Source organism: Poromitra crassiceps (genome assembly GCF_964638095.1).
Source record: "Poromitra crassiceps genome assembly, chromosome: 1".
NCBI lineage: Eukaryota > Metazoa > Chordata > Actinopteri > Beryciformes > Melamphaidae > Poromitra > Poromitra crassiceps.
The window spans coordinates 15269030-15288667 of record NC_139623.1 but is presented as its reverse complement, the minus strand read 5'-3'; the positions used below and the strand labels follow the sequence as shown (position 1 = coordinate 15288667).

The window sequence follows — 19638 nt, the reverse complement described above, 5'->3', positions numbered from 1 at the left end:
CTAAATATTTTCCCAAACGTCTTAATTGCTAAAAAGTATTTTGTATAATTTCACTTGTTAATATATGCCGATCTGTATGGAACGATGTCCTGTAATGTTTCATTATTTTCTAATGTCAATGAATTTTTAGCTGTCTTGTCATTCTTTTACCTTGTTTAATGACAATTAATGTAGCTTAGCATGAAAAATGGAAGCCTTTCATCAGTAAATAACTCCATTTGTTTGTGTATCTGTTAATTTATCTCATTTTCTACTAATAACAGTCCATCATGCAGTCGAGGTCCAACTAGTCCCTTTGTTCAGTCTATTTAAATGTTGGTTTAAAACCTGTATTGTTTAAAGAATGGTTTTCAATGGATACTGTACTATAAACATGGGGAAATAAAAACAACATAAAAATGTGAACCTCTTTCTGAATTGTTTGAGAACAAATCGGATTGTCTTATAGGTGTTCTATTTCATAAGAAAGAAAATATGTTTCTGTTATACCGTGCAGGAAACCCCATTAGTCTAGCTCTCTGCATTGTCAAATAGGCTATAATGTGGAGGAGCCATATAGCCCCCTTCACATGAGGGCCATTTTGTGTCGAAAAGGCAGGGTTAACACAGGTGCAAGCAAAACACTAATGAGGGTTTCAAACTTCCATGATTGGAATGTGGAAACCCTCATTAGTGTTTTGCTCACACCTGTGTTTATTCTGCCTTTTCGACACAAAATGGCCCCGTGAAAGCTACTTGAATTATTGGGGCAGAGTTGTAGGCGGTATGAATTGGAGAATTGGACACATCTCCCAGAAACCCTCGCGCTAGTTGATTACGTATTTAATCTGCGACAAACGACCAACCACAGTAGAGCACTAAACGAATCGTACAGTGGTAGTGATAACGTTTAGCTCAATGGTTTAGCTTTAAAAAACAGAAACTAGCATACATAAGACGGGCTTTGTTTCTTTAGAAGACAGGAGTCTCAACTCTCGAGGTAAGTTACTTAGATAGGAAATGGTTACTAAGCTCACTCAATACGTTTAGTTAACGTTTGCTAAAGCTAACTAACGCTAGCTATCTCAATGGAGTTTTCTGGGTGCTCTTAAGATTAACGTTCAATACTGTCGATGTTACAAACACATTATTGTATTGTCTTTCCCGTGGTTTATTCTGTTACATGCAACATCTGTTGTTTTTTAGAGTATCAATTTAAAATACCTAGGATCATGAGTTTACATAAATCCAGAAAACACTTTAAATTCAGTTGTCTGGTGGACCACATTTCAACTCTTTGGATCCAGTTACACATACACAAGCTGTTTTGTCAAGACTTGAGAAAGATTTTCAGGTCATCAAAGTACAAGTCAAGTCGGAGCCCCAAATCACCAGTCCCAATTCAAGGCTCAAGTATAGACCCTTTTCATGGGGGCAATTTTGTGTATCGAAAGGGCAGGGTAAACACCGGTGTGAGCAAAACAGTAATGAGGGTTTCCAACTTCCATGATTGAAAGTTGGGAAGTTGGAACCTGTGTTTACCCTGCCTACTGCCCAGGTGGGCTATCTCGTCGAAAGGGCCTTTCTGTGTGGAGTTTGCATGTTCTCCCCGTACCCCCCAGGGGGTTCCTCCGTACATAACCCCCCACTAAAAACATGCAGAAGATCGTCGTCCGACGGGTGACACAACATCTGAAGTTGGTCCCCGGGCGCTGGAAAGAAAAAGCGACCACTGCTCCTGGCCTGCCCCCTGGAGGAAAGGACAAGCCTGGATGGGTCAAATGCAGAGGACATATTTCACCGGCCACCGTCAGCATGAGTGTGTGTTGTGGCCGCACGCATGTGTTGTAGTGTTCGTGTGACAATAAAGACGGTCTTCCGTCTGAAATCGTTTTTTTTTTTTTTTTTTTTTTCCCCCCCCATGCATCAAGTCAAGTGTCAAGCAATTCCAATTCTGACTCAAGTCAAAGTTGTGATTCGAGTCCCCATCTTGTGTGTAACTAAAGCCGGTTATGTACTCCAGACCAGTAATACTCCCCTGAAATATGGTTAAGCTAAGAAACTTCATTTTGTCAAACAGTTCCCTTTCTGCTCTCACCATTTCTACCATTGCTTCTATCAGATGTCTTTGGCAGACGAGCTGCTGGCGGATCTGGAGGAGGCTGGCGATGAGGCGGAGGATGGTCTGTATCCAGGAGGAGAGGAGGGGGATAGCAATGGAGAGGATGCAGAGGGAAAGACAGAAGGAGGGCTGGAAGATATCCCAGAGGAGATGGAGGTGGACTACAGCCTAGCTGAAACTGTGACATCTATTGCCAAGCTCCGCAATAGCAAACAGGTGATTTGTATTGTGTGATATCTTATACTAGGGATGGGACTATGTGGTTATCTCATGATCCGATCCGATATGTGATATATAATCGAGTTCAATAACAACAAAGTCTGACTGTGCAGAATTATGTTTATTTTTGAGCCACAAATCTCTCTAGAAGTGGCGTTGGCTTGCTAGAAGGTAAACTGCAATTTTAAAATGTTATTATGAAGTGTAAATACGGTAATATAATTTGCATGGGGAGCTTGTAAAATTAATTGTCATGGGTGAGCTGTCTTCGTTTGTGATTGCTACAACAGAATAAGATGTAGCTATTATTAAAATTTTCTGACCCACATTGTCACATTTTTGTATTGCGATATACTACATTTAGATACATTGTCCCAGCCCTTTTATACGGACTGATATTTTTGTAGTACCGGTAATATGTTTGGTCAGGTCATCCCAGCGTTAACCTTACACTATGTTTACAGTTTTCAGAGATCACGGACAAAATTTCAGTGTATGTTGGAAAGCAGCGCATGAACTCAGAAGGTGTGTAAACCATTAATGATCCTCTTCACCAGTCATTTCTTTGGTGTTACTACATAAATTATGTTATCTACTTCATTCCCCTGTTAATGTGAACACTTTGTTTGGTGTTCGTTTTCCCTTCAGTGTCCGGCCCGTTGGAGTCAGATCCAGAATACAGACTGATCGTAGCAGCCAATAATCTCACTGTGGAAATCGACAATGAACTCAGTGAGTTTACTGATGTTGCTTTTATAGTAAATTAAAAAACACACATTTAATTACTTTCCATACAAGCTGCTGTTCCCTGTTTTTCTGCCTTCGTTTCAGATATCATTCACAAGTTTACCCGTGACAAGTACTCCAAGAGGTTCCCAGAGCTCGAGTCCCTGGTGCCAAATTCTCTAGATTACATCCGGACAGTCAAGGTGAGTTTAACTGATATATCTATTCTGCCGGTATTAACGAGCAGTGTACATATTGAAATCCATTTTCAGAATGGGAACATAGTGCCACTTGTGTGCATCCAAGGGTCACTACATTCCCCGCTTTGCCCTCCTACTTGCTTTCTTTATGTTAATTTAATTTTAGTGAAGACAATTGTTACATATTTGGGGCAATGAAAGGCAACACATTTGTGAAAGGCCAATAATAATTAATAACATAAGATAATTGGTTAATTAGATAATTGACTAATGACTAAAAGAAGACTCATCTTGGCACACTACAGTGTCATTTTTTTCATACACTGATTAACCTGATGGGGACACTATACGGTAATTAAAAGTCAAAATTGAACCAACTCTGATATTCTCCTTCTTTGCCCTCTACTACATCAACAAAGTGTCTGCTGCTCTCTATAAAGCCACCAGCTAAGGCAGCCAGCAAGGGAAACTGAGCAGTCGCTCAGATTACTTTGCATCCAATCACCCAGTGCAGCTGATGGCCAATGACAACACATCAGATACTTAACATGTTTTTGTCTGAACAATCTCTTATATTCATGCCCCTACAGATCGATTTTCAGCCTTTTTGTGTATTTGAATGGGAAGATGACATTCAAAATTATGATGCAAGCAAATTTAGCTGTGCATTATTTCAGTTAAGCCCTTAGCCTTTTACATTTCCACTGTCCACTCTCCGACTGCTCATCTCAAACATGGAAGCACAAAGAAATATGTCCCTGTTACTTGGAGATATGACTATAAATTAATGAGCCTAGCTAAAACAGTTACCTACATTACTTTCACCAGTTTATTGCATCAAGATGTGAACAAGGTGGATTTGTAATTACCGTAAACCCCTTGCAAAAAGAGAATGCATGATTAGTCAATTTCCTCTTGATTTTTTCCTAATCTTTGCTTATTGGATTTTCAGAGCATAGCGTACAATTCACAAGTGCAATGGGTTACAGGCAACCTTGTTCCATATGAGGTAGAGAAATGTAAGACATCAAATACAAAGCTTGAAAGACATTATTTTCTTAACCCCCCCCCCAACACACCCTTTTCTCCCCACAAAATGAAGAACACAATATGCACATGGTTTCCCATAGCCCCCTCCCAAACAATTCCTACCTCTAACTTTCCCCCAACACTGCGAATATGTCGCACTGTATAGATTGTCAAGTACCGGTAACACTTTCCATCATCAAAACTCGGAGTACATGGAAAAAGGAATGAAAAGAAATTAAAATAAATGACAGAATGCAGGAAGGTGATGGATCTATTATAGAGTCTTCAGTTTGTCAAAGTATTGAATAATCGGACCCCAATCGAAGTCAAATTTTTCGGGATGCCCCTGGAGCGAAAACTTAATTTTCTTCAACTTCAGGACGAACATTAGGTCCCTCAACTACATAGAAGAGTTTGGTGGATGAGGTGATTGTCAATTTCCTCTTGATAAGTGGAAAAATAGTTTTTCCTGTTATTTTCTGGCATGTATTTTGAATGTGTCTCTGTGTGTCTCCCATTTAGGAACTGGGAAACAATCTGGACAAGTGCAAGAACAATGAGACTCTACAGCAGATCCTAACCAATGCCACCATTATGGTTGTCAGTGTCACAGCCTCAACCACACAGGGGTGAGTCAACTCACTGGACAATCATCTGTCTATTCTACGTTACTTTGCTTAATCTGTTAACATTTACACTGTCATATGCCTTTTGTACAGCAGCCATTTTGTGCCTAAAAGGCAGGAAGTAACACAAGTGCAAGCAAAAACATGAATGAGTGTCCCAGCACTGGAACACCTACATTAGTCAGTATAGTCAGTCATTCTCAGAGTAAAGGGGAAATGATTGTGCATATACAATTTTTTGTCTTTGTGGTTGTGCAGATGTCTCATTTCCAATTAAATAATTCTGTTGATTGCGAATTTGATTGTGTACCCTGACCATTGAACCAATCTACCGTAAATTCCGGACTATAAGCCGCACCTTTTTTCCCGTTTTTTGGCCTTTTTTGGCCCCTGCGGCTTATATAACGGTGCGGCTTATCTATGGATTTAAAAAAAAAAAAAAAAAAAAATCTCTCTTTTTTAGCACTCTTTCTAACTATAAATCCACTTCTGTTTTAATTTCCTCTCTTGCCCTCTTTTCACCACACTGTATGACACTGTATGACACTGTATGACACTGTGTGCACTGTAAATAACAACACAGGTGGTGTTGTGTTATGTTGTTTTGTTGAAATGTTAATAAATGGGAGCTTCCTCAAACAGCCAACACCTATGGTAATTAAACATTAAAACACAATAAAAAAAAAAAAAAAAAAAAATACCATTAAAACACCCGCGGCTTATAGTCCGGTGCGGCTTATATAAGAAAAAAATAGTCAACTTTGCAGGTGCGGCTTATACACCGGTGCGGCTTATAGTCCGGAATTTACGGTATATGCTTTCTTGGTTTTAGGACAATGCTGGGTGAGGAGGAGCTGAAGCGCCTGGAGGAGGCATGTGACATGGCGCTGGAGCTAAACCAATCCAAACACAGGATATATGAATATGTAGAGTCAAGAATGTCATTCATTGCTCCAAATCTGTCCATCATTGTCGGAGCATCGACAGCTGCCAAAATTATGGGTGAGAAGCACAAAAACAGTCAATTTAAAATTGACACATAAGTCACAGAGGTGGATTGTTAACTTTTCACTCCCTCTCTTCGCTCTGGCTGCAGGTATTGCTGGCGGCCTGACCAACCTGTCCAAGATGCCGGCCTGTAACCTCATGCTGCTGGGAGCCCAGAGGAGAACGCTGTCGGGTTTCAGCAGCACCTCCCTGCTGCCCCACACCGGCTTCATCTATCACTGTGATGTCGTGCAGTCGCTCCCCCCTGTCAGTACATGTTCATACTAACCATCAAGGCACAGTAGTCAAACCTGCACTGTGGTGTATCTTTTGCATTGCATCTACAATCAGCTGTCTGTCTCTTTTTCCATTAGGACCTAAGGAGGAAGGCGGCTCGTCTGGTGTCTGCGAAGTGCACTCTGGCTGCTCGAGTAGACAGCTTCCACGAGAGTGCAGTGGGCAAGGTGAGGGTCAAGAAGATGCCAATACAAATCCACATCCTATTTATGATCAACCATGTGGGGCCAACTAGGGCTGCACAATTAATCATGCATAATCATATAGCACTATTTTGTTTTGCGTTTGTTAATAATCCTAGAATATTTGCATATCCTCAATGTTGAAACATTTTAATTTTGTTCGCTGTATTTGACCGTAATTAACCCATTGATACCTGATGCAGCATTTGTGTGTGTATCCCTTTAAGAACACAAATGAGGGATATACACGCAAATGCTGCATCAGGTATCAATGGGTTAAGATGTTGATATAAGTTCGGCAAAATTAATTTCTTCTTCAAATCATCAAGACTGATAACATCATCATAATACCTATGATGATGTAGCTAAATAATCCTGACTATTATTTTATTCATAGTGTTTGAGTTATGACGTTAACCTTTGCGTCGTCTGTGCAGGTTGGCTACGATCTGAAGGAAGAGATCGAGAGGAAGTTTGATAAATGGCAGGAACCTCCTCCAGTGAAGCAGGTGAAACCGCTGCCGGCCCCGCTGGACGGACAGAGGAAGAAGAGAGGGGGGAGGAGGTACACATTCAAAACATTGGCCCTGCTGAACTGGCCACACACACTTAAAGAAAAGATGCACTATGAACAGATTGACTGAACTGATCTCTCTTCCTGAAGGTACCGTAAGATGAAGGAGCGTCTGGGGCTGACCGAGATCAGGAAACATGCCAACAGGATGACCTTTGCAGAGGTCAGCACACATTTCCATATCTCGCAGGAATACCTGCAAATTGAATGTGGCTTCCAGTAAGTTATTTATTTCAACCCAGTGTTGCTCTTTGTCAGGCAATAATATGTATAATACTATTGTTCAACTAAGGGCTGTATTGTCAGGCCTTTGTTTGGGCGGCACATTTCATGCATTCATTCACTCATGTGCTATATAAAAACAAGGGCAACGTGCATGCAAAAATAGTGCAAACGGGCATCTAACATGGAGAAAAGACACATTGCATAAATACATATCACATAGAGTACCTTCCCCTTTCAGAATGCACAAACACCTATGCATACACACAAGGATAAGACGGTGGCCTTTGAGAAAAGGTTTAATCCTGCGTTTGGAAGAGGTTAGTGTTGGGGAACACCTCAGGTCCTCTGGCAGGAATCTACCGTAATTCCTAAAGTGGCTTCAGCAGCTTTTGATTGAATCCATCCAGAACGACAAAGAGGCCAGTGCCACTCGACCTGAGACCTGAGACCAGGTGTCGTTTGCTCAAGTCTTTCAGTCAAGAAGGAAATTGATTCTGAGTCCGGGCCATTTAGAGCTGTACCTGCTGTGATCTACTGTATGGTTTAATGTGTTCAGGTTTTCTTGTCCTACTAATCAAGACTCTTCTGAATTAGCTGCAGGCATCCCACAGTTTTACCATAAGACTGGAGGTCATTCCAGTAGTCTAATCTACTTCCTATTATAAAGGCATGCACAAGTCAGAAACGGAGTGAAGACAGTCTGACTGGCTGAAATAGAAATGATAGAAAGCTGTTTTTGTGATTGTGATGCCTGAAAGAAGTACCTCAGCATTATGTTTCTATACTTTATTATACAGTCACTTAGTGAGTGACTAGCTCCTCTTCCTACCAGGTCAAGTAAAGCTTACTGGGAGGAAGATTCAGTGTGGGTTTGCCTACTCCTTCACTATTGATTTTTATTTTTTATTTTTTACCTTGTCCTGAGATACGTTTCTATTTTGGATATACACATTTTATTTCCTTCGTCGATTACATTGGGTAGTGTAAGCACAGTGCTGTGTCAGACTTGTTAAACTCATGTTTTGATGTGGTGTTGCAGATTGAAGACGATGCGTACCAAGAGGACCTGGGCTTCAGTCTGGGCCAGCTGGGGAAGAGTGGCAGCGGGCGCGTCAGGCAGGCCCAGGTCAACGAGGCCACCAAGGCCCGGATCTCCAAGTCTCTCCAGGTAAACACAGCAGCAACTCGTTTTGACTCCACCAGTGATCACTGATCTTTGAATTTTCTCTTTGTGCATTCATGTGCTATCGAATGTAAATGTGTATAACGACTTTCCTAAGTGGACATTTCACATGAAGTTGGATGATTAAAGACCCTGGAAACCGAAATCCACAAAAACCTTCTAACAATGTAATTTACGGTCTTATGTGAGTAATTATAAGCCTCAAAAAGTTTGAGACATTAGTTTCAACCCAAATCCTAAATATCGCCACTTCAATATTTACAATTTTCCGTGAGGCAGGTTTGAATTGGGCGGTGCTGAACTGCTTCAAACTTCCTACCTGTTGAGAAACCATGAGAAAAACATATTTTTTTATTGTTAGGATGCAAATGGTGACATTTTAACCTTCTCAAGGCGAAGAAAAATACAAACGTTTTGTCGGTCAACAAAAAACATACACAGGCACCTTGGCAGCATTTAATGAAGTTTATCAAATTAGCTTGTTAGAGCTGTTTCCCGCCAACTGCGAATTTCTGTGCGCATTATTCGCATGGAAGTTTTGGGTGCCAGGCTGCAACTATACATACTTTGTTATAATAGCTTGCACAACAAGGTGGAAATGTCATGCGGCAAGAAAACAAATTGTAACCACTTTGACTATTGCGGCATTCCGTTTGCGAAGATATACACTTGACCAATGAAATCCTTTGCTTTCTATGATGTCACATTTTTCAAAAACTGTCCCAGGCTGTAATCTATGTTGAAATAAATGTGGCTTTTTTTTTTTATAATTCTTATTTTTTCTGATTTCGCCCCCATTTCTCTCCCCAATTGTCCTTGGCCAATTCCCCCCTGCTGCCCCAGTTGCTGCTGCACCCTCTGCCGATCTGGGGAGAGCCGTAGACTAGCACCATACTTCGTCTTGACACATGCACAGTTGCCAGCCGCTTCTTTTCACCTGACAGCGGGGAGCTTCACCGGCAGGACATAGCATGTGGGAGGATCACGCTATTTCCACCAGTTCCCTTCCGCGCCGAACAGGCGCCCCAACTGACCAGAGCAAGCGCTAGTGCAGCAACCAGGACACATGCCCTTAATCCGGCTTCCCACCCACAGACACAGCCAATCGTGCCTGTATTGGACGCCTGACCAAGCCGGAGTTAACACGGGGGCGTGAATCTGCGACCCTCGTGCTGGTAGGCAGGGAATCTACCGCTACACTACCCGGACACCCATAAATGTGTGGCTTTTGATCGCTGGTTAGGCTGTGTGCCTTTACGCACAGGTGTAAGAATGCTCTGATCCACGTGCACTCACAGTGAACTAGGAAGGCTATAAATATACTGCAATAGGAATAGGCACAAATTAAATGATCACCTGCCAAACTGAGATGATGGTGGCGCTTCTCACACATAACATACAGTATGTAAACTATGATCTATTTTCTCCATGGCTGTAGCGAACAGCAGCTGGCCTCACCTCAAACACACTGCAACTCGTTACTCAGGGTCGAGGTACTGCGTCATGTGAAAATGGTGGATTTGAACACTAGTAAGGCCATGGGCTGCCATTGAGAGACACTGCAAATACTAGGTCTCATCTCATATGGGACTTTTTGAACGATTCATTGCGCAGCACTACGGCTCTATACAGTATTTCCATTGAAAATCCAAACATGAATATCAACGGATAGCTACTCGTCAGAAACACCTTTTTATACAATGCATGCCAAGGAACCCACTTCAGAGAAATAAGTAAGAGTGTTGACTGTGGGTCAGAGGAATATGGAGACGGTGTGAAATTGGAACACTAGTGTTATAGAATGGAAATTGACAGCCAAAAGGTCAACAGTGAACCACTTGAAGAAAACCACTTGTGATCAAAAAGATGGAGCCAGGAGTCAGAAGTCATCTTATAAGATGTATTTAACATAGATCTTGGTGAGGAGATGCACTCTTGTATATTCACGAATGGATACACAGGCAATGAACAGAAAGTCAAACATACTTCTAGGACACATCAGATGACATGTGTCTTGACGCACATTTGAAGGCTACTCTGTAGACTCAACCCATCTGTTATTCTGGCCCTGTAGAGGGAACAGTGTGAGATAGAGAGGAGCTGCAATGCTACAGGTTATCTGAATATGACGTCTGTCTGTGTATGTACAATAACTATGTAACTTAAATGAAAATGTATTATGAATATATTAATAACTAGTGATTGTTCAAATAATGGCTAATGTGATTTAAAATTTTCCCTATCAACTAGAATATGAAAATGAGGACAATTCACACAGAATCCGTCCCGCATTTTCGGACTTTGTGAAACAGCTTTTTTAAGCTGTAGGAGGTTTGTTTATCGTATGTCGAGGTTTGATTTTCTGACAAAATAGCACATGAATGCAACACGGTTGAGCAGCACACTTCTGGTATGTCAGACCTTTCTACCAGTACATGAACACAATCTGCCTCTGTCTCAGCACTTTGCTTTGTCTTTCTCAAACAGAGAACTTTGCAGAAGCAGAGCATGACGTATGGAGGAAAGTCCACAGTTAGAGATCGGGAGAGATCAGGAACCAGCTCCAGTGTCGCTTTCACTCCTCTCCAGGTACAAAAAATAAAATAAGTTCCTCGTAATTATCCTCTTGACATCTGGCAGCTTCGGATTGAAAAACTCTTCTGCTCTTCTTCTCTCCTCTGCAGGGGCTGGAGATTGTGAACCCGCAGGCTGCAGAGAAGAAGGTGGCTGAAGCCAACCAGAAATACTTCTCTAATATGGCAGAGTTCCTCAAGGTCAAGAAGGAGGAGAAGATGTGAACACACACACACACACACGGCGACCACAGCTCCTGTATCATATTTAGCTGCACTGCCAGATGCATTCAACATTGCATTGATTAGGGATGGGTACAGAACCCCGCTATGAAACGGGTCCTGGTCTAAATGATTAAATACTGAAATATTAATAACCTCTGACGTTATCGGTCCCGCGATCGGTACTGGTGTGTGTGCTGTGTGGGGCAGCATTCTCTCTCACACACATTCTGCAGTGCCGTCTTAGCATACACACACACACACACACACAGTCAGAGAGAGAGATGGCGGAGAGATAGTTCAGTAAAATTGATGCAATGCACATTGCCACAAGTGCGGCAAAGATTGCGTGTAAAGAAACGCAAGCAATCTGTATAAAGTGCATCACATACAGGTGGAGAAATGCCGTTTTTGTTAGGTCGTATGTCAGGTTTGCTAGCAGCTTCGTACAGCCCACACACAGAGTTAACTAAATTATATGAACATGGGTTAATGATTTAAAAGTAACTATTACCCAGCCGACTGTTTCACTATGGGTGCGTTCATAAATTCAATCTAAGGTGATCGGAGCATAATCTGAGCTGTCGTCCAGAAATGCAGTTTCAGTTTCAGAGCAGCGGGCCAGAGGCAATCTATCTTGCTTTATTTGAACCCTTTCTCTAACACTGAATGTTGTTGTTGAAGGAGATTTTAATTCTTATATAACACTAGATAGTTATTGAATAATAATGCGTCATATTTTATGTTATATTTTGTGAATAAAATCTGTGACGCTCTGTCCAGAGTGCTCAGATCTGAGATCTTAATGGTCAGATTGAATTTATGAATGTACCCATTTAAAGATTTTCCAACTTTGTTAAATAAATAAAGCAATTTCTGCTCTTAATTTGTTTTTGTTTTTTTCCCTCTCCAAAAACAAAAATAACCGATAAGAGTACTGTTAAGTACTGGATCGATAAGCAGTATCGGTGAGTAGTAGTATCTAGTATCTTAAGGATACCCACCCCTAAAAGTGATGTATATTTTCAAGATTGCATGTTTTGATTTGTTAAGGCATTGTGCTTCTTTCTGTATTTAGTTTTTACTTTTTGACATGATTTTTGTTTTTAATAAAAACAAAATGCAGACGTTTACTTACTTTGTCTTCATTATTCTAGGGAAAGAAAAATACAGCTGTCAATGTAAAAGTTGTAAAATACAGCTGTCAATGTAGAAGTTGTAAGGCAACTTATGTCAAGGATCCATTTTGTCCCAATATGTACAAACATTTTATTAACTAACATGAGCATGGAAAAGTATGGAATTAGATTTTAGTATTTTCCAGGTCTGGAAAAGTCTGGAAAAAGGAAAAGAGACTGGGAAAATAACTGACTATTCATTTTTCTAAACGATAACATTCAGAATTTAGAAAAATAATGCATACAATACAAGCAAGTGTTTTATCATGCCATCAGAATGTAACACATGTTAACAGTATTTTAAAACCATTTAGTTACAGTAGGCATATCGCACGCTCGATTCCTAGGCTCGGCCGCTTGCCAGCCTCGCTCGACCGCTGTGTGGGCTCACTTGCTCTTATGACATCATCACTGATGATCACAGATGTCACAACTGCTCTTATGACATCACTGATGATGTCACAATGCCACGGCCGAGCCTGCCCTGCAGCTCGACCACTGTGTGGGCTCACCTGCTCTTATGACATCACTGATTATGTCACAACTTTGCATCTTATGACATCGCTGATGACATCAGTGATTTATGACATCACTGATATCATCAGTAATGTCACTATGACATCTAGGCACGCTCAATTTCTAGGCTCGCCCACTACGTGGGCTCGCTACCTCGGCCGCTACGCGGCCTCGCCCATCCTGGAGCTTGGCTACTGTGTGGCCTTGCCTGCCCTATTGGCACGCGTCTCCCTCTCCTCTCTCTCCCTCTCCCTCAGTCTCTTCTTTTTGGTGTTTTATGGCAGTTGGCATCCTCAATGTTGCATTACCGCCCTCTTCTGGATCCATCCATCCACTGTTTCCCTGCCGAGAGCTTGCTCTCTTCTTCATCTTTGGTGTTTTATGCCAGCCGGCATCCCTCACCTCCTCCTGGTCTCCCTCAGTCTCATGAGCCTCCTCAGTCTCTCCCGTGAGCCTCAGACTCATGACATCACTGATGACATCACTAATGACATCATCAGTGATGTGAATTTATGACATCACTGATGTCATCAGTGGGACTGATGTCATCAGTGGTTTATGACCTCACTGATGATGTCATCAGTGGGACTGATGTCATCAGTGGTTTATGACATCACTGATGATGTCATCAGTGGTTTATGACATCACTGATGATGTCACAGTGGGACAGACATACAGAGACACAGAGCCCCAGCTCCCTTTATATACTGATGATAGATAGATAGATAATAAACATCTAGCTGTAAAGATACAAATGGGAGTGCTGCATTGGGTCAATACATCAATATAGGTTAGCAGAGTAAAAATCAGGTGCTCTTCCAGGATGGGGCATATATAGATACAAGATAAAAAAGAGGTAGCTGTCCAATGTGGTTGCAGGAAATTCCCCAGATGTTGGAGGCATGGTTGGAGGCAGCAAAATGAGACATCCGAGGCACTCTGAATTATATTAAAAATCCTTTATTCCAGCAGGGATACCAACGCGTTTCGACTCAAAGAGTCTTCATCAGGGACTGATGTCATCAGTGGGACTGATGTCATCAGTGGTTTATGACATCACTGATGATGTCACAGTGGGACAGACAGACAGAGACACAGAGCCCCAGCTCCCTTTATATACTGATGATAGATAGATAGATAATAAACATCTAGCTGTATTCCCAACCCAACCCAGTCTCACTCCTGGGGTGTCAAAATACGCTCATTTGTCACGCCCCCTCTGCGTCATTGCAGATGCAAAAGGTATGCCGAAGGACCGTCACAAGGTCGCCTCGTGATGACCCCCCGTCAAAGTCGCACTAGGCTAGGGAGAAGGGGTGGGAGTGGTGGACCCGAGACCTGGTTTGAATCCCCGACCCAAACCATAACCTTAACCCAGGCATGTCCGGCCCAGGGGCCAATTGCGTACGGCGGACCGATTTTAAGCGGCCCTCGGCTTGTCTTCCCTCAAAATATTCTATGTGGGCCTCCACTATTGGTTAATTAAGCGTGACACATTTCTGCTGTCTAAATTGATGATGAAACAAATTTGACTTCAAATCAAGATAAAATGAGGTATGGTAGGAATATTATTTGAATATTTCTGTTTCATTTGTCACACCAATCATTACCATTCAGTTCAATGAGATGAACATTAATTTGATTATTTATCGTGATTCTGCATACATGAGCCATATCGGGATACATATCGATACTGAGAAAAATCATTCGATCATCATCTTGATTTCGCCAAGCCCTACTACCTAAACCCAACTAAAAGTTGCTTTTGTTGCCTAAACCCTGTGATTTTACTTGCCTAAGCCTAACTAGATATGGTCTTAGATGTTGGATAATGGTAATACGGTGATATGAGACTAGATATGGTCTTAGATGTTGGATATGGTAGTATGGTGATATGAGACTAGATATGGTCTTAGATGTTGGATATGGTAATGTGGTGATATGAGACTAGATATAGTCTTAGATTTTGGATATGGTAGTATGGTGATATGAGACTAGATATGGTCTTAGATGTTGGATATGGTAATGTGGTGATATGAGACTAGATATAGTCTTAGATTTTGGATATGGTAATATGATGATATGAGACTCGATATGGTCTTAGATGTTGGATATGGTAGTATGGTGATATGAGACTAGATATGGTCTTAGATGTTGGATATGGTAATGTGGTGATATGAGACTAGATATGGTCTTAGATGTTGGATATGGTAATATGGTGATATGAGACTAGATATGGTCTTAGATGTTGGATAGGTAATGTGGTGATATAAGACTAGATATAGTCTTAGATTTTGGATATGGTAATATGGTGATATGAGACTAGATATGGTCTTAGATGTTGGATATGGTAATATGGTGATATGAGACTAGATATGGTCTTAGATGTTGGATATGGTAATATGGTGATATGAGACTAGATATGGTCTTAGATGTTGGATATGGTAATATGATATGAGACTCGATATGGTCTTAGATGTTGGATATGGTAATGTGGTGATATGAGACTAGATATAGTCTTAGATTTTGGATATGGTAATATGATGATATGAGACTCGATATGGTCTTAGATGTTGGATATGGTAATGTGGTGATATGAGACTAGATATGGTCTTAGATGTTGGATATGGTAATGTGGTGATATGAGACTAGATATAGTCTTAGATGTTGGATATGGTAATATGGTGATATGAGACTAGATATAGTCTTAGATTTTGGATATGGTAATATGGTGATATGAGACTAGATATGGTCTTAGATGTTGGATATGGTAATGTGGTGATATGAGACTAGATATGGTCTTAGATGTTGGATAGGTAATGTGGTGATATGAGACTAGATATGGTCTTAGATTTTGGATATGGTAATATGGTGATATGAGACTAGATATGGTCTTAGATGTTGGATATGTAATGTGGTGATATGAGACTAGATATGGTCTTAGATGTTGGATAGGTAATGTGGTGATATGAGACTAGATATGGTCTTAGATTTTGGATATGGTAATATGATGATATGAGACTAGATATAGTCTTAGATGTTGGATATGGTAATATGGTGATATGAGACTAGATATGGTCTTAGATGTTGGATAGGTAATGTGGTGATATGAGACTAGATATGGTCTTAGATGTTGGATATGGTAATATGGTGATATGAGACTAGATATAGTCTTAGATGTTGGATATGGTAATATGGTGATATGAGACTAGATATAGTCTTAGATTTTGGATATGGTAATATGGTGATATGAGACTAGATATGGTCTTAGATGTTGGATAGGTAATGTGGTGATATGAGACTATAGTCTTAGATTTTGGATGTGGTAATATGGCGATATGAGACTAGATATGGTCTTAGATGTGGGATATGGTAATACAGTGATATGAGACTAGATATAGTCTTAGATTTTGGATATGGTAATACAGTGATATGAGACTAGATATGGTCTTAGATTTTGGATATGATAGTATGGTGATATGAGACTAGATATGGTCTTAGATGTTGGATATGGTAATGTGGTGATATGAGACTATAGTCTTAGATTTTGGATGTGGTAATATGGCGATATGAGACTAGATATGGTCTTAGTTGTGGGATATGGTAATACAGTGATCTGAGACTAGATATGGTCTTAGATGTGGGATATGGTAATATGGTGATATGAGACTAGATATGGTCTTAGATGTTGGATATGGTAGTATGGTGATATGAGACTAGATAGTCTTAGATTTTGAATATGGTGATGAGACTAGATATAGTCTTAGATGTTGGATATGGTAATATGGTGATATGAGACTAGATATGGATCATTCCGGAAAACACTGCTGCTTACTCCTTCTCGCACACCCCCAGACCCTCTGGCCGTGGAGGAGGCACTGGTCTCCTCATCTCTCCCAAATGGACGTACACTGTCACCTCGCTCTCTCATCTGTCTATATCCTCTTTTGAGTCCCATGCAGTTGCCGTATCCCTACCCATCAAACTCTCATTCCTTTCCAAAACCCTCGAACGAGCAGCGTCCGAACAACTTTCTCTCCATCTCTCCCAGAATGACCTCCTGGACCCTCTGCAGTCCGGTTTCAAGGGTTCTCACTCCACTGAGACAGCTCTTCTTGCTGTCACAGAGGCCCTTCACACTGCTAAGGCCTCATCCCTCTCCTCTGTCCTTTTCCTCCTTGACCTGTCTGCTGCCTTCGACACAGTCAACCACCAAATCCTTCTTTCCACTCTGTCTGACCTCGGCATTTCAGGGTCTGCACACTCCTGGTTTGCTTCCTATCTCTCGAACCGCTCATACCAGGTCTTATGGAAAGGGTCCCTCTCCAGATCCTGCCCTCTTACCACCGGTGTCCCCCAGGGCTCAGTCCTGGGCCCCTTACTTTTCCTTCTCTATATCAGATCTCTTGCCCATGTGATCTCATCTCATGGCTTTTCTTATCACTGCTATGCTGATGACACCCAGCTTTTCCTTTCCTTCCCCCCCTCCGACACTCAAATCGAGGCTCGCATCTCTGCATGCCTCAAAGACATTGGCGACTGGATGTCTGCCCACCACCTCAAGCTCAACCTTGGGAAGACAGAGCTACTCTTCCTCCCAGGGAAAGACTGCCCTCTCGCTGATCTCTCCATCTCCATTGACAATGCCACTGTACTTCCCTCCCAAACAGCTAAGAACCTTGGGGTGATCCTTGACAACCAGCTGTCTTGCTCAGCCAACATAGCTGCGACAGCACACTCCTGTAGGTTCTCCCTCTACAACATCTGCAAAATCCGTCCCTTTCTCACAAGAGAAGCGACTCAACTCCTGGTCCAGTCACTTATCATCTCTCGCCTGGACTACTGCAACGTGCTCCTGGCCGGCCTACCTGGCACCGACATCTGACCGCTTCAGCTCATTCAGAACGCTGCAGCCCGTCTGGTATTCAACCAACCCAAATTCTCTCATGTCACTCCCCTCTTCCAGGACCTCCACTGGCTTCCCATCTCGGCACGCATCAAATTCAAGACACTGGTACTGGCCTACAGGGCAGTACACCAGTCAGCTCCCCTGTACCTGCAATCTATGGTCAGGTTCCAAACCTCTCAGCGCTCCCTTCGCTCCTCCACCAGTGCAGGACGCCTCGCCCCTCCTTCGCTACGGGGGGTCAAAAGTCGCTCATCCCGATCTCGACTCTTCTCGTCCCTGGCACCTCAATGGTGGAACGAGCTTCCACCTTCGGTCAGGACAGCTGAATCACTGCCGATCTTTCGGAAAAGACTAAAGACACACCTTTTCAGGCTCCATCTGGGCCCTTCTTGATCTAACTTCTTTCTCTCTCTTTCTAAAAAATAAACTAAAAAATAAACTAACCTAAGCTAAACTTGTACCACTGTTCCCTCAGAGGTTGTAGTTGTCATAGACTGTGTTGCATAGTTGATTGCTCTATTGCTGACAAAAATGTGTTAATGTAAGTCGCTTTGGATAAAGGTGTCTGCCAAATGACGTAATGTAATGTAATATGGTCTTACAGTAGATGTTGGATATGGTAGTATGGTGATATGAGACTAGATAGTCTTAGATTTTGAATATGGTGATGAGACTAGATTTAGTCTTAGATGTTGGATATGGTAATATGGTGATATGAGACTAGATATGGTCTTAGATGTTGGATAATGGTAATATGGCGATAGACTAGATATGGTCTTAGATGTGGGACATGGTAATACAGTGATATGAGAGTCTGAACTAGATGGTCTCACAACATGTCAGTAAAAGTTCAGCTATCTGTGGTTTCCTCTCTCATAAGCCCCTGCTCATATCTCTGTGGCGGTTGGGGGGGAGAACAGCCCCCCTTCCCCCCCAGCTCCAGGTAGTGGTGATGGAGCGGGAATCGAACCGGCCACTCGCTCGCTCTATGTGGTCAAAAACTCCATCGCACCAGCGCTTTTCTCTTTTTCTTCTGGCTGTCGCTGTTCAAAACTGACTGAGGCTTGAACCCACGACCTCAAAACTAACAGACTTGAACCCACAACCTCAATACTGCTGGGCAGCAATGAAACTCCCTGAGCCACTAGGTCACACTTCTTTAGACAGGTTTTTCTCAGAACATTTCACTTTCCATAGCTGTCACTGTTCAAAACTGACAGGCTCGAACCTACCACCTCAAAACTGACTTAGGCTTGAACCTATGAGCTCAATACTGCTGGGTAGTAATCAGACTCTGAGCTACTGAGACACAAAAAAACAGGTTTTCTCAGAACTTCTCAGGCTTTCGTCTGGGTGCCGACTTTCAAAACTTTGAGGCTCAAACCCACAACCTCAAAATTGTCATGCACCTGTCAAACTCTGAGCCACTGAGTCTCATAAGGTCAAGCCATTTCTGTCAGAGCTTTTCAGTCTTCACTTGAGAAGTTCTTCAAAGTCCAAGTATTCACTGAGACTCAAACCCAAAACCTATATAATAGGGACATCTCCCCGCCATTTTTCAACACAAAGTGACGCCCTTGTGTACTCAGGTGCCAATATGGTCTGACAGAAGTCTGGAAATTTGAGCCTGGAAATGTATGGAATTTTGAAATGGAAAATGTGTGGGAACCCTGTAATAAGGCAAATATGTTTTATACAAATGACAGGATATCACGCCACACATGCTGACTTGTAATTTCTGAAAAGTATTTATTGAAATTTTACAATCCTGTTTATAACCCCATAGTATGACATCTCCCATGCACAACCTTGACAATATGAGAAAAATTGTAAATATTTATCTTGAAATTCACATTTTAGCAATTTTCTATCTGACCTTCCCTTTCTCAAA

The 19638-nt window shown here is 41.8% G+C and overlaps 1 protein-coding gene across 1 annotated transcript; it reads left to right on the top strand.

Annotated features, from left to right (window-relative positions):
• The first annotated feature begins 841 nt into the window (after positions 1-841).
• prpf31 (PRP31 pre-mRNA processing factor 31 homolog (yeast)) lies at positions 842-12275 on the top strand. Its single transcript, XM_083639708.1, has 14 exons — positions 842-979; positions 2102-2317; positions 2785-2845; positions 2969-3052; positions 3152-3249; positions 4798-4904; positions 5734-5903; positions 5998-6155; positions 6263-6352; positions 6805-6932; positions 7032-7104; positions 8206-8334; positions 10837-10938; positions 11034-12275. Exons 2-14 carry the CDS (start codon positions 2102-2104, stop codon positions 11145-11147), a joined length of 1530 nt encoding a protein of 509 aa, XP_083495834.1. The 5' UTR covers positions 842-979; the 3' UTR covers positions 11148-12275.
• Positions 12276-19638: the final 7363 nt, after the last annotated feature.